At 49.1% G+C, this 12,419-nt stretch overlaps 1 protein-coding gene across 3 annotated transcripts in view; it reads right to left on the bottom strand.

Moving 5' to 3' along the window:
* Positions 1 to 7,347: 7,347 nt before the first annotated feature.
* The window catches only part of GAS7 (growth arrest specific 7), a 282,047-nt gene continuing 276,975 nt past the window's right edge, over positions 7,348 to 12,419 (bottom strand). For all 3 annotated transcript variants that reach the window (XM_007522665.3, XM_016188358.2, XM_007522673.3), the window contains 3 exons: positions 11,844 to 11,923; positions 9,996 to 10,094; positions 7,348 to 9,310 (listed from right to left, as the gene is read on the bottom strand). In XM_007522665.3, the coding sequence (XP_007522727.2) occupies positions 9,197 to 9,310; positions 9,996 to 10,094; positions 11,844 to 11,923 (293 nt within the window). In that variant the 3' untranslated portion in view covers positions 7,348 to 9,196. The remainder of the gene's footprint in view (positions 9,311 to 9,995; positions 10,095 to 11,843; positions 11,924 to 12,419) is intronic.

The raw sequence follows: 12,419 nt of genomic DNA on the forward strand, positions 1-12,419 counted from the left end.
TCATGAAGCTTCCACCCCCTCCAGGAGGTGGGGACGAGGACTTGAACCCAGGTCCTTGTGCACTGCAATGTGTGCACTTAACCAGGTGTGCCACCGCCTGGCCCCCTAGTATCTATGCTCAATAATGGTAAGAAATGGAACAGCCACTGAACTTGAAAGAAACAAAACCCAGGTCATGAAAGTGAGGACAGAGGACTCTTCCCCTTTCCTTTAAAGGCCAGGAAGGCAAAGAGAATTGCTTCCTGGGTGCCAGGCTGTCCTCACTGAGACCAGAGAGGGAGTGAGATGGGCACTGCAGAGAAGACCTGGAGCTCTGAAGGGCACACTGCCCTCCCGGGTCACACTGCAGCTTAGCAGAAAATTTAAGGGAAACTTCAGGTCTGAGGAGGCTCCCAAGTCCAAGGTCTTTTACTGTAGCACAGTGACCACCTTTCTCCCAGAGCCCTGAGCCCAGAAGCAAGCAGATCCATACCCATAGGTGAGAATCTAAGGCTTCCATGACAATGAGAGGGTGCAGGCAAGGAGACGGGACCCTGGGGTAACACAGAAGGCATCCAGAGGGCCCCTAATCTCGTCTGTCTTTTCCAGGGTGATGAGGAAGTAGCTGAAACCAGGGAGGAAACAGCCTGGTACTGTCCCCAGTCTGCAGGTCGCTATGCCCGGGGCCTCAGCCACGAGAGGGGACCACAGGCAGCTGTGTTGATGCTGCTGAGAGAGGGGTCATGACCTGGAGTCTTGTTTGAAAACCTGCATAAACATCTTCTATCAGAGAGAGAGTTTATGCTCCTCAGTCAAACAAGTTGTTGGCGATGATGTATTGTGAAGGGATTTGTTAAGTCTGAGCTGGGGCCATAAACTTGCCCCAAGTCCCCAAGATGGCTGAGTGCTGCTGCTGGGGAGGCCTTGCCCTGTCACATTAGCTCAGTTTGTGTCTCACCGTCTTGGTCTCATCATGACAGGAGGAAGCAGACGTTTCCCTCAGGCTGGGCCCTGTGACACCCAGGAGCCAGAAGCATGGATGGTTGTCAGCCAGGGCCAAGCTCCCAGACCTCTCTCCAGGCTGCAAGCTACCTTAGCTAAAGAACAAGGTGGTCCTTCTTCCAGGCTCTTGGGGTGGGGGTGGGGAGTAGCTTGAGCAGGGGCCTGAAGTAGGTGGATGTTAGATAAAGAGGGAAAGGATAGTCCTTCCATGTCCTCCTCCATGGTTGCAGTAGCAGCCATCATTTCTTCTAGATTCCTGGACTCCATCCCTTGGAGTCAACCTCAGCATCTCTTTTTCTTTCTCCTTCAATTTATTATGATTATTATTATTTTATTTGATAGGACAGAAGTTGAGAGGAAAGAGGGAGAGAGGCAAGATAAGGAGAGACACCTGCAATTGTGTTCTACAACTTGTGAATCTTCCCGTCTGCAGGTGACGACTGGGGGGGCTTGAACCTGGGTCCTTGCATATGGTAGTGCATGTGCTCAACTGGCTTCACCACTGCTGACTCCCAGCACCTCTTTTTTCTGTCACATCCCACTCCGATATGTCTAGAAGTATCCGGTGGTTCTGTGGCCCCTATAACGACAAGGACTCCTCCTCTTGCTTGAATCCAACCTCTACTCATTTCCCATGAAGTAAGTCAAGGACCTTTGATGACCTTCAAGCTGTATCCAACTCACCATGCCTGTGATCCAGTCACACTGGCTTTGGAAAAGTAGGCACCCTCCCCCCCCTCCACCTTTCACCCCAGTGCCTCCTCTGCCTGGAACATCCCACCCCCAGCTATCTGCCAGGACTGCCTGCTGGATTTCCTTGTCTTTAATTCAGTGCTACCTCAATAATGCCACCCATCCACCCTATTCAATATTGTTTCTTCTTTTAATTTTAGATTTTTCTTTTTTAAAAAAATTCTTTTATTATTATTATATTTATTTTTATTGGACACAGGGAGAAATTGAGAGGGGAGGGAGAGAGCGGGAGAGAGACACAGAGACACCTGAAGCCCTGCGTTACCACTTGTGAAGCTTATCACCTCCCCTTTCCCCCCGAAGGTGAGGACCAGGGGCTTGAACCTGGGTCCTTGAACACTGAGTACTTAAGCACCACCGCCTGGTTGCCTCTATTCAATATTGCAACCTATCACCTCTCCCATCTCCTGCCTGTGATTACTGGTCCCCTTCACCGTGCTATGATTCTCTTCTTCCTCTGTGACATCTAATGCCTTCTGCATCCACGCTGTGTGCTTCCTTCATGCTGCCTACAACTTTGATCCAACTCTCCCCAGCAGAAGCCAAGCACCATGAGGGCAGGATTCTTTGTCTCTTTCACTCAGTGATGTGTTTCCGGTGCTTAGAGCAGGGTCGGGCATGTGTTAGGTGCACACACAGTGCATACAGTGCGTGCACCCAGTAGGTTCACTCCCTCGTGAACTAACGAATGAGAACAGACAACAGCCAGGAGCCATGGAGGGGGAAGGAAGCAGGAGCCTGGGACCTGACTGGAGTTGGGCCAGGGGTGTGGGTCAGGAAGCCTGGTACCCGCCCGTGTCAGTGCCCAGGTGCCCTGCATTCATCTGTGAAATCACCAATAATAAAGTGACCACCCACCCCGGAAGGAACATCAAGACCATTTGTCCAAAGGAATGTGGCAGCTCTTTAAGAAGGAGGGTCACGCAGTGGGACCCAGTGTCTCTGGACAGTTTATTTTGTGTGGGATGAATCTAAGCCTCTCAAGTGCACGAAACAGAGCTGGGGGAGAATGAAAATGCATTTAACTTCCTGAAAACGATGTCTAACAATGCAGAACAATTATATGTAGCAAACACTTTAAAAAATTTAAACCCTTTAAACATTTAATTCTTCAGCGTTAATACACACAACTGCTCTTACAGTGGGTGGGGGAATGGGTGGGTCGATTACAGTCTCCGGAGGGATCGGGGTTTCAACAGTGTTCCTTATAAATTATAGTACATCCATTTTATTTACTGATCTAGGCAGCCAGAGGATATACAGTGCGGCATAAAGACATTCATACCAGGATGAGGAATGCTGGCAGGAGACACGGCTTTGGACCATTAAAAATGTATAAAGTATTTAGCAAAAGTTACAGAAAACAGACCAAATAAAGCAAGTTTATTTAGTTATTTGTTGTTGTTAGAAAATCCTGCTTTCCTAGGATTGGCTGATGTGTCAGTGAGAGGCTTCCTCCCCGCCCGCACCATCTCCTTCCTAAGGGGAGGAGAGAGATGCAAGTCTGGGGCCCAGGTTACCCCAGATGGCCTGGCCGCTGTCCCCTCCTGGGATGCCTGTCTTTGGGCTCACAGGTCCTCAGAGTCAGGCTTCTCATGAGATGTTGCAAGAGGGGGTGTGTCTATTGCACATGCACGTACAGAGAGGTTCCAGGAGAGCAAATGATTTAATTTCAGGTCATGGGACAAATGAGACTGCAGAGCAAGGCCAGTCGGTGCTGGTTCCATATTCTTTTCCGTTCTATCCCCATGTCACATCGTCCTTGTGACAGCATGCATACTTGTCCTGTCTCCTTGCAAGTAGACTTCAGGACACACTATCAGAGATCAACTGAGTGAGGCCCAAAAGGTTGTGACTTATGTGTTCTTTTTTTTTTTTTTTTTAGTTTTTTCATATTATTATCTTTATTTATTTATTGGAGACGGCCAGAAATCAAGAGGGAATGGGGAGGTAGAGAGGGTGAGAGATAGAGAGACACCTGCAGCCCTGCTTCACCACTTGTGAAGTTTTTCCCATGCAGGTGGGGACTGGGGGCTTGAACCCGGGTCCTTACGCATTGTAACATGTGCACTCAACCAGGTGCACCACCACCCGGCCCCTGACTTATGTGTTCTTGAAGGGGTGGGGATTCTAGGCAGAAGTACCTCATTCTTAACAGCTCAGGAAACTCTTCATTGGAGCAACCAAACAATGAAGTGTCAGGATATCCTTCTCGAGAGGATTCTGGGTGACGTCAAACACAACGGTGCCAATGGGACTCAGGCTAGGTATATCCATGGGTGTAGGGTACCATATTGGAAGTGAGAAGAGAACAGAGAGATGGCAGTAGCTGGAGGAGGTCCAAGAAGACCTTTTAGAACAAATACCTTCAGTCTGCAAAGGAGGCTACAGAGATCCAGGACAGGGTGACAATGACACCCTACCCTCTCATCTATGCCACATGTCTTTAAAGTCACTACCTTCTAATACTCACCCAACACTGAGAACTGCATGAGCAGAAGACACAAGTTTCAGGTTGTAGCTGATGCCGGAGGCAATTAAGACCATGCCCACTCCCATCCCTGCCCCATCCCCGACAGATTTCAGAGTCCTGCATTGTCAAAATCCTCAAATGAACTCAGAAGGCAAATGTAAGCCTCCTCAAAACAACTTGTGGGCAGAGCTGACACTGGAAGAAAGAACCTTTGGAGTCATGGGAAGCAGCAGGCTTAAAGTGGTCATGCAAACAAGCTGAAGACCCTGGGCAGGAATTACCAGGGCAGACAATTCATTGCGGAGGAATAAAGCTGTGTGGGCACACCCAGGCTTGGAGGATGAGCTGGTGATCAGGAAACAAGTGGCTGCCACAGAACACAGGGGCTCAAAGGCTTTATGTAGAGTGGAAGTAGCTAGAAAGGTCATATCAGAATGACTTCATCTATAAAACATTCTAGAAAAGGCCAGATGATAAAGTCAGAAAAATGGTCAGGCGGAAGTAGGTCAGAGTTGGGAGAAGGGGAGTTGACTAAGAGGACTCTCAACTCCAGTTGAGGGACTCATTATTATTATTTTTATTTTGGAGTGACGGAAATACGTCAGTATCGGGGGGCCTGGTTAAGCGCACACATTACAGCGCACAGGACCCAGGTTCAGGCCCCTGGTTCCCACCTGCAGGGGGCAAGCTTCATGAGTAGCGAAGCAAGGCTGCATGTCTCTCTATCTCTTTCCTTCTCTCTCCTCCACCCTTCTCAATTCCTCTGTTTTCTATTCAATGATAAATAAAATAAAACAGAAAAGATTAAAATGTGTCAATTTCGATGTGGTATGAGACTATATGTATCTGTCACAATTCATTGAAACTGATACTTCAAATGGACACATTTTATTCTGCGTCAAACCCTAATACTAGATTTCAGACATCTCAGTAACTCCAGAAAAAGGCAAGATACTGGGTGTTGTAGGAGTGGGAGGGAATATGGTATTCTGGCTCAGTAAGAAAACCTGTAACCCACTAGCATCTGGCAAGTGCATTTTCTCCCTGAAGAATCAGGCCACAGGTCCTCAGACTCCTGTTTAAACTCTCCTTGGGAAGGCCACTCCCAGCGGGAAGTGAAGTCACTTCAACAAGCCAAGGTCTATGATGTCCTCTGAATTGTATATATGCAAGAAGGGACACTGCCCCCCCCCCCAGACAAAACGTGTATGTGTCTATCTAGTAACTGATTGGTTTCCACAAAGGGAACTGAAAGTAACCCCCTGAGCTATTCCCGTTGGCTTCAGTCATCCATCCAGCAGCCCAGCCCAGCCCCGGGGAGAAGTGCAGGAATGTCTGCCACTGTGGAAATCCACTCTGCCTGCCCAACAGGCGCTGAGTAGAAAAAGAAGTCCAAGGTGGTCCAACTGGGAGGACTTCATGACCAGGTCATCCTGTGTTCTGTAATACTGACCAAAGCAGTAGGGAAAAAGAAAAAAAAGAGTACAGGAAGCTTTTTCAGGAAGTTACCATGGCAAACAACTCACATGGGACACTATTTGCCATAAGAAATGAGCTTTCCTCTCTCTTTTTTTTTCTAGTCAAGTTTCCACAGACATCACTAAGTACCTCAGTGTCTTCCAGGTGGAGGCAGGTTAAAGGGCCTTGCTGTTCTCAGAAATGGAACAATGAATGTTCCCAAGAAGCAATCTGGTCTCACCTTTTCTGAATCACCCCTCTCTCCCCAACAACTAGATAGTGTTTGCTATTCCACAGCACACCTGGAGAGAGTCTACACCTCACCCTCATCCTGGAGGGTATCCAGACAAGGAGCTCTGTTCATGGGGACATGGGCCCAGCCTTTCAACTCCAGCTCTGTCCTTGACTCACTGTCAGTTTACTTACTGGCAATTCCTGGGTTCCAGTCTTCCTATTTGTAAAACACGGACTTACTTGAAAACAAAGAAAGCTTGGAAAATGGAGTTGAAGATGGCCGGGAGGGTCTGGTGACTTAGGTAGTTACAAACGTATCGTAGGCCATTTTGTGTCCAGTGGGCAAGTGTCTCCTGGGGATTGTGTGGATTACAATAGCAAATTCTCTGTGGGCTCAAGGTGGAGGGCTGCAGGAGACTAGAAAGTGTCTAGGGATCCCCCTGGGACATGGATGGGATACGGTGGGAAGGACTGTCTTATCTATGGATCCAGATCTAGTTCACACATGAGCAGATGCTCCTTGGCCTCCCTGGTGTAAATAGATGGATGAATGGATGAATGCGAATTCATCAGCACAACTGAGAATTGCCTCTGAGAACTGAAACTCTGTGGTGTACCTGCGCAGGGATGTCAGGGCTACTAGCCCGTGAGACCCCTAAGTAAAAAAGCTAAGTCTATAATAAGAAGAGATGCTGAACTTGCCTCATATCAGGGCATGCTGTCCTCAGATCCTAGCGCACCACTCAGCACTAGCCAAATGCTTGATGAGTGAGAAGAGGAGGGGAAAAAAGGAAAAGGAGTCTAGATAAGGGATAGAATGACTTGGCAAATAGATTGATCCATACCGGAAGAGAGACAGAGAGAGAGAGAGAGAGATGGAGAGAGATGGAGAGAGAGAGAGAGAGAGAGAGAGAGATGGAGAGAGATGGAGAGAGAGATGGAGAGACAGACAGACAGAGAGAGAGAGAGAGACAGTCTCATATGTGCCCACAGGAGACACAGACTCCACAGGTGGGAACAAGAAGACACAAATCAATGAGGCTCACCCCACTCAAAAAGATCTGTGTTAAGGACAGGACAATTATTCGCTCTGACTATTTGAAAATCATTCACAAATCAGATTTCTAAGCCACAAAGGAATTACTGCTAGCACCCATTTTGAAGACAGAACCCAAGAGAGAAACAATAGCTTCCAAGTAGGGAGTCGGGTGGTAGCGCAGCGGGTTAAGCGCAGGTGGCACGAAGTGCAAGGACCTGCATAAGGATCCCGGTTTGAGCTCTCAGCTCCCCACCTGCAGGGGAGTCGCTTTACAAGTGGTAAAGCAGGTCTGCAGGTGTCTATCTTTCTCTCCCTGTCTCTGTCTTCCCCTCCTCTCTTGATCTCTCTCTATCCTATCCAACAACAACAATAACTACAACAATAAAAAACAGCAACAAGGGCAACAAAAGGGAATAAAGAAAATTAATTTTTTTTTTTACAATAGCTTCCAAGTGGTAGCTGGTGCCATGGCTTAATCCCAGGTCTGAAAGCAGTGTCTCCCAGTCTCAGAGAGACAGAGACCTCTCATGACCTTCTAGTCCATGACCTCTTGGGTGATGCTCCAATAAGAAAAGTGACAGTGGTTGGTTTGCTTTAAGATATCTGGCATCTTCTTCTGATTTATTTATTTTTCTTCCAAGGTACTGCTCAGCTTTGGCTTATGGTAGTGCAGGAGACTAAATCTGGGACTTTGCAACTCCAGGCATGAGAGCCTTTGTGTAACCATTATGCTGTCTCCCCTGCCCACTGGCATCTTATTACTATTAAGTACAGGAGAGAAATTCTGAGTCAGTGAAGGGAGTGTCAAAAGATTGGAGATTAACATCATCTTACACTCACGTGTAAGACTGAGGGGGAAGTCTGGTGAGAATTAGAATTGTGCTCTTCGAATGCTGTCCTCCCGGGAGAAGTAAGGGTCTTGTAAATCTAAAGTATTCATTGAACAGGACAGATTAGCAAAGATGGCTTCTCAGGGCATGTGATCTAGACTAGTACTCTGCATCTTGCTGCCTGATGGCTACCTGTTTATATCCCTTTTCTCTTTCTGGTTCCATAGAGCTGATTCTCAAGACCAACAAGGTAGAGAACATGCTTGTTGTGGGAGAGGAAGGGAAAAAAAGCGGTAAGCGAAGCCCCAGCAGCGGCACTGCAAGCTTCCCAATTCACAAACGCAGGCCAAGAGGATTCTAGTCCTACACGGGATTCAGCACAGGACTCTGACATGTGCAGAAGTTGTTGAGAGACCAAGGTGGTGGAACATTGCCAGCAAGGTGAAAAGCACTGTGGCCATGAGAGAGCAAAGCAGGTACAGAGCTTGCCAGTGAGGGATGACAGTTCAGAGTCGCCATCTGTAAGCAGATGGAGCCAAAGGGGTGGGGTGGGGGTGGGGGTGACAAGGGCTTGTCCCAACTGATTTCCTGCAGGGAACTGACCCAGCCTCACTGACAGCATGGAAAGGGACAGGGGCAGAGAAAGGAGCTTCCCCAAGGAAGCACCTGAGGGCTGGGGTTTCCAGAGAGAAGTGACAGAAGATGCCTGATAGAATCTGAAACACGATTCAATGCTCCAACTCAGGGTGAATTTGCTGAATGAGGTAGTTCCATCCTAGCCTCTCCATGCAGGGTCAGCTTGGGGAGACAGGAGTCAAATTTTCTTCCCAAGACCCTCAGTGATGACAAAAAGTGGCCGAGAAGAGCCAGGATGTGGGCTCCCAGAATGCAACGGGGGGAAAAAAATGAAAGAGAATGGCTGCAAAGGATTCTGGGCTGATGAGCTGAATGGTGTCTTCTAGCCACACATCTGATTCCCAATACTTGAGCTGGAGACAGAGATCTCCCTCTCCTAGAGACAATGGAAACTAACTGGAGGCAGGCCCTTGGAGCTTCCAAAGACACAAGCATGTGACACAGCTAATTCTGAAGGGGGTGAAGAGACCCCTATGGTGCTCAGCTGAGGCCACTGAATTCCAGCCGCAGTGACAAGCACAGCACAGGAACTGGGGGCTTTGAAAGGGCAGGGCTATGGTTCTTCTTGGCCTGGGGACACTGGGGAGCTCCCAGCAGGGCTGTCCAGGGTGCCCTTCTGGGGCTGCTGACTGTGGCCCACACTCTCCTCTCTTCTCAGTGGACCAGGAAAATGGGTGGGAGGACAGTTCCACTTAACAGCAGGTCCTATGGCAGGAGCCACTGCCACAACCACTTGTCCATGGGTCCCCCGCCCCTCTCCTTGGCAGGACCCCTGAAGTCACACGTGCTTGATTAGATCTCCATGTCCACTGGACGGATGTTGCCCGTCTTATGCTCTCTGACCCACAGCTCTCTGTCTTTGGTGGGGTCCACTTTCCGAAGCAGTTGGTCCACAGGCTCCACTGTCTGCAAGGGACAGAGAAGAGGGGACACTGTTAAAGGTGGTGGCCAAGCCAGGGACCTCTGTCTCTGATCGTGCTGCTGGTCACTGCACCTGTCAGAGGTGTGTCTGGAGAGGTCAGGGAAGCCCATCGGAGGCCTATGGTGAAGAGGGGACTAGAACTCTGGCCTCTACTCTTCTCACCTGGTGCCCCTTGACCTTTCTTACCTAAAAGCTGTGTAACGGGGCAGAGTGATTTCAGAGGTTCAAGGTCTGTGACTTCTTCCTCAATTTACCCCCAAGAACAGGTCACACAGAACTGTACATTTAGATATTTTGAATCTTTCTCGAGTGGGTTTTTTTTTTTTGGGGGGGGGGAAGGCAGTGGCTAAGAAACAGAGGAGGCAATTATGCCTTTGTGGGTTCTAATTTTTTAATTGTCATGAGTGTCTCGTGTCTCTCTGCAGAGCTACAGTCCATGTGTAGATCTATTTCATTTGCCTGGGAGGAATTCACAGGGGCATCCAGACTAGTCCAGACAGTGCCAAGGCCCAAGCTCATGCCCTTTGTGCAGGACAGTCATTCGCATAGGCTGCCTGACCTACCATAGCACAGAGCCAGGACACTGTCCTGAGTTTTGCATCCCGTGCATTTCAATGCCCCCTCCCATCCTGGGTCCTGCTGAGCTCAGCACAAGGGTGGGAAACTCACGCTTTGGTTGAACATGTCGGTCTCGTGCCGCAGCTGTGTGTACTGGCAGAGATGCTGCCGGATCATCTCCACCCTCTCCACCTCCAGTCGCTCCAGCTCCTGCCCAAGGAGAAAGAATCAGAGACCTCTGGGCATGTCCCTTCAATCTGGGGATCTTCCCGGAACCCAGATCCCGGGCCACCCTAGATGCCCAAGTCACCCCTGCTTTTACATCCAGCTGGCCCTCTGGGTTCTCACAAAGAACTTGCATCCTCCATCAAGAGGCAAAGGTGAAGAGAAGGAAACAGAAAGCAGCGGTTATGTCCCAACCCTCTCTGTCACAGGTGGGGCTGCTAAGAGCTTCACACACATCACTCGATCACCCTCACAGTGATTTCAAGACACAAGTTCTATTCTCCTAGACAGTCTCCAAGTCAGAGAATTAGGACCTAGAGGGAAATGTAGTTTGGGGAGAGGGGACACGTGACAATACAGGAAGAGCAGGTTTCCACCTAGGTCTGCTGTATTCTTAATCATGATTCTGCACCAGTGCAGCCCCAGCCCCAGCCCCAGCCCTTGATGGGATGAAGAAACTGAAGACACTGGGGAGTCACCATGCTTCAGGCTCTGAGGCTTGGTCCCTGGACCTCTGCTGATCAGCCAGCTGTCTGTCCACTCCTGGTGCCATACCAGAGGGGTAGGGGTGTGTGTGTGTGTGTGTGTGTGTGTGTGTGTGTGTGTGTGTCTGTGTGTGTAGAAGGAGAGGGAGCTGGCTAGGGGTGGTCACTGTTCAAGGGAATGGGAAAGGTTTGTGCTTTGGTTTCTAGATGGTTCCACATCCCACATCTCTGGAATTTAAGGGATCAGGCTGTTATTCTGTGTGCAACTAGGTCACCACCAGGTGATTAATAGGGCAGGGGGTTAAATGGGGGGGGGGCCTTAATTAGGAGATTATCCAGGAGAAAAACTAGGTTGAGAGCCCTGGGGGAGGCCTCCAATCTGCTCTTGTGGGCTGCCATGGTGGGCTGGCTGACACCTGGCCCAGGAGGCTATACCTGCTGGCTGGCTGGAGGTGGTTTAAGGAGATATGCACCTGGCATAATGTCTCCTTTTTAAAGATTTATTTATACATATTTTTTATTGGATAGGAATGAAAGAAATTGAGAGGGAAGGGGAGATAGAGGGGGAGAGAGAAAGACATCTGCAGATCTGTTTCACCACTCAAGTGTTCCCCCCCTTCGGGGGTGGGGATTGGGGGGTCGAACCTGGATCCTTGCACTTCGTATCATGTGTGCTCAACCAGGTGCACCACTGCCCCCCCCCCTCCACAATGTCTCCTTTTATCACCTGGCCCAGTGGCCCAAGTCCCAGGCCTACTTAACTCTCCCAGTGCTCACTGACAAAGAGAAATACTAGAGAGAGAGAGAGAGAGAGAGAGAGAGAGAAACATAAAGGGGGATCTGATGACTAATTTCCAAGTTCTCTGTCAGGGTCCCCCCATGTTTCTCTTCCACATCCTCCCCCCACCCCAACCTCCACCAGTTATGTACTTTGCAACTGTTGTAAAGCTGGGGAGGGTTATTTGTAGTACAGCTTGGCTATTTATGTAAAAGGGGTCACTGCCTACTTGGTTGAGGTCATTGTGTATAAATGCTGACCCTTCAGGGTCAGCCAAAGAAAAGAGAGTAAGACCTGAGCTGTGCTCATCTTCTTGCATTAGGAAGTGTTAGAGCAAGGACTTGAACCCACAGAGACAGGCCCAGAGTTAAAGTCACAACCCACTCACTAGAGGAAACCTAGTGATCTCCTGAGTGGTCTCCGGAAAGCCAGACCCCATACTGACAGGTGTGCATATGTTTGGTCACTCACCAAAGTGGTGGTCACCATCTCCTCAAACCACTTGGACTGGGCCTGGTTGTAGAGGTCCACACAACGCATGAGGTCATCTCCTGGAAAAGGGTCATTGCCAACCATCAGCCTGCATTCCATCCTCACCGGAACCTCCTTCTCCCACTCTTACCTCATAGTCATGCGCTCCCATTGGACAGTGGGCTACCAGATGGGGCTTTCTCAAGAATGAGTGTATTTGAGGTGAGGAAGGGACACATGGGGAGGTGCTCCTAGCTCTTCTAATCCTATTACAAATCCAAGAAATGCTTCCCTCTCTAAAATATGGTAGATTCGTTTCACATTTGAGAGCCCTGATTGGTTAAAATGTGCCACAAGCAGCTTGGACTGGTTAAAAAAATATTTAAGTTTAGGGCAGCGGGTAGAGAGCATAATAGATCTAGACTTCTAACAGTTCCCTTTCTACTCCATCACTGGTCATCTCCATCAGGAACAACATTATAAACCCTCTTACAGGCCTCTACAGGACCTTGCCCTCATTGTAGAACAACAATGGTAGAGACTGTTTGTTCCCTTCTCCAAAAGGAGGCTGGGTCA

This window comes from Erinaceus europaeus, chromosome 12, assembly GCF_950295315.1.
Source record: "Erinaceus europaeus chromosome 12, mEriEur2.1, whole genome shotgun sequence".
Classification (NCBI taxonomy): Eukaryota; Metazoa; Chordata; class Mammalia; order Eulipotyphla; family Erinaceidae; genus Erinaceus; species Erinaceus europaeus.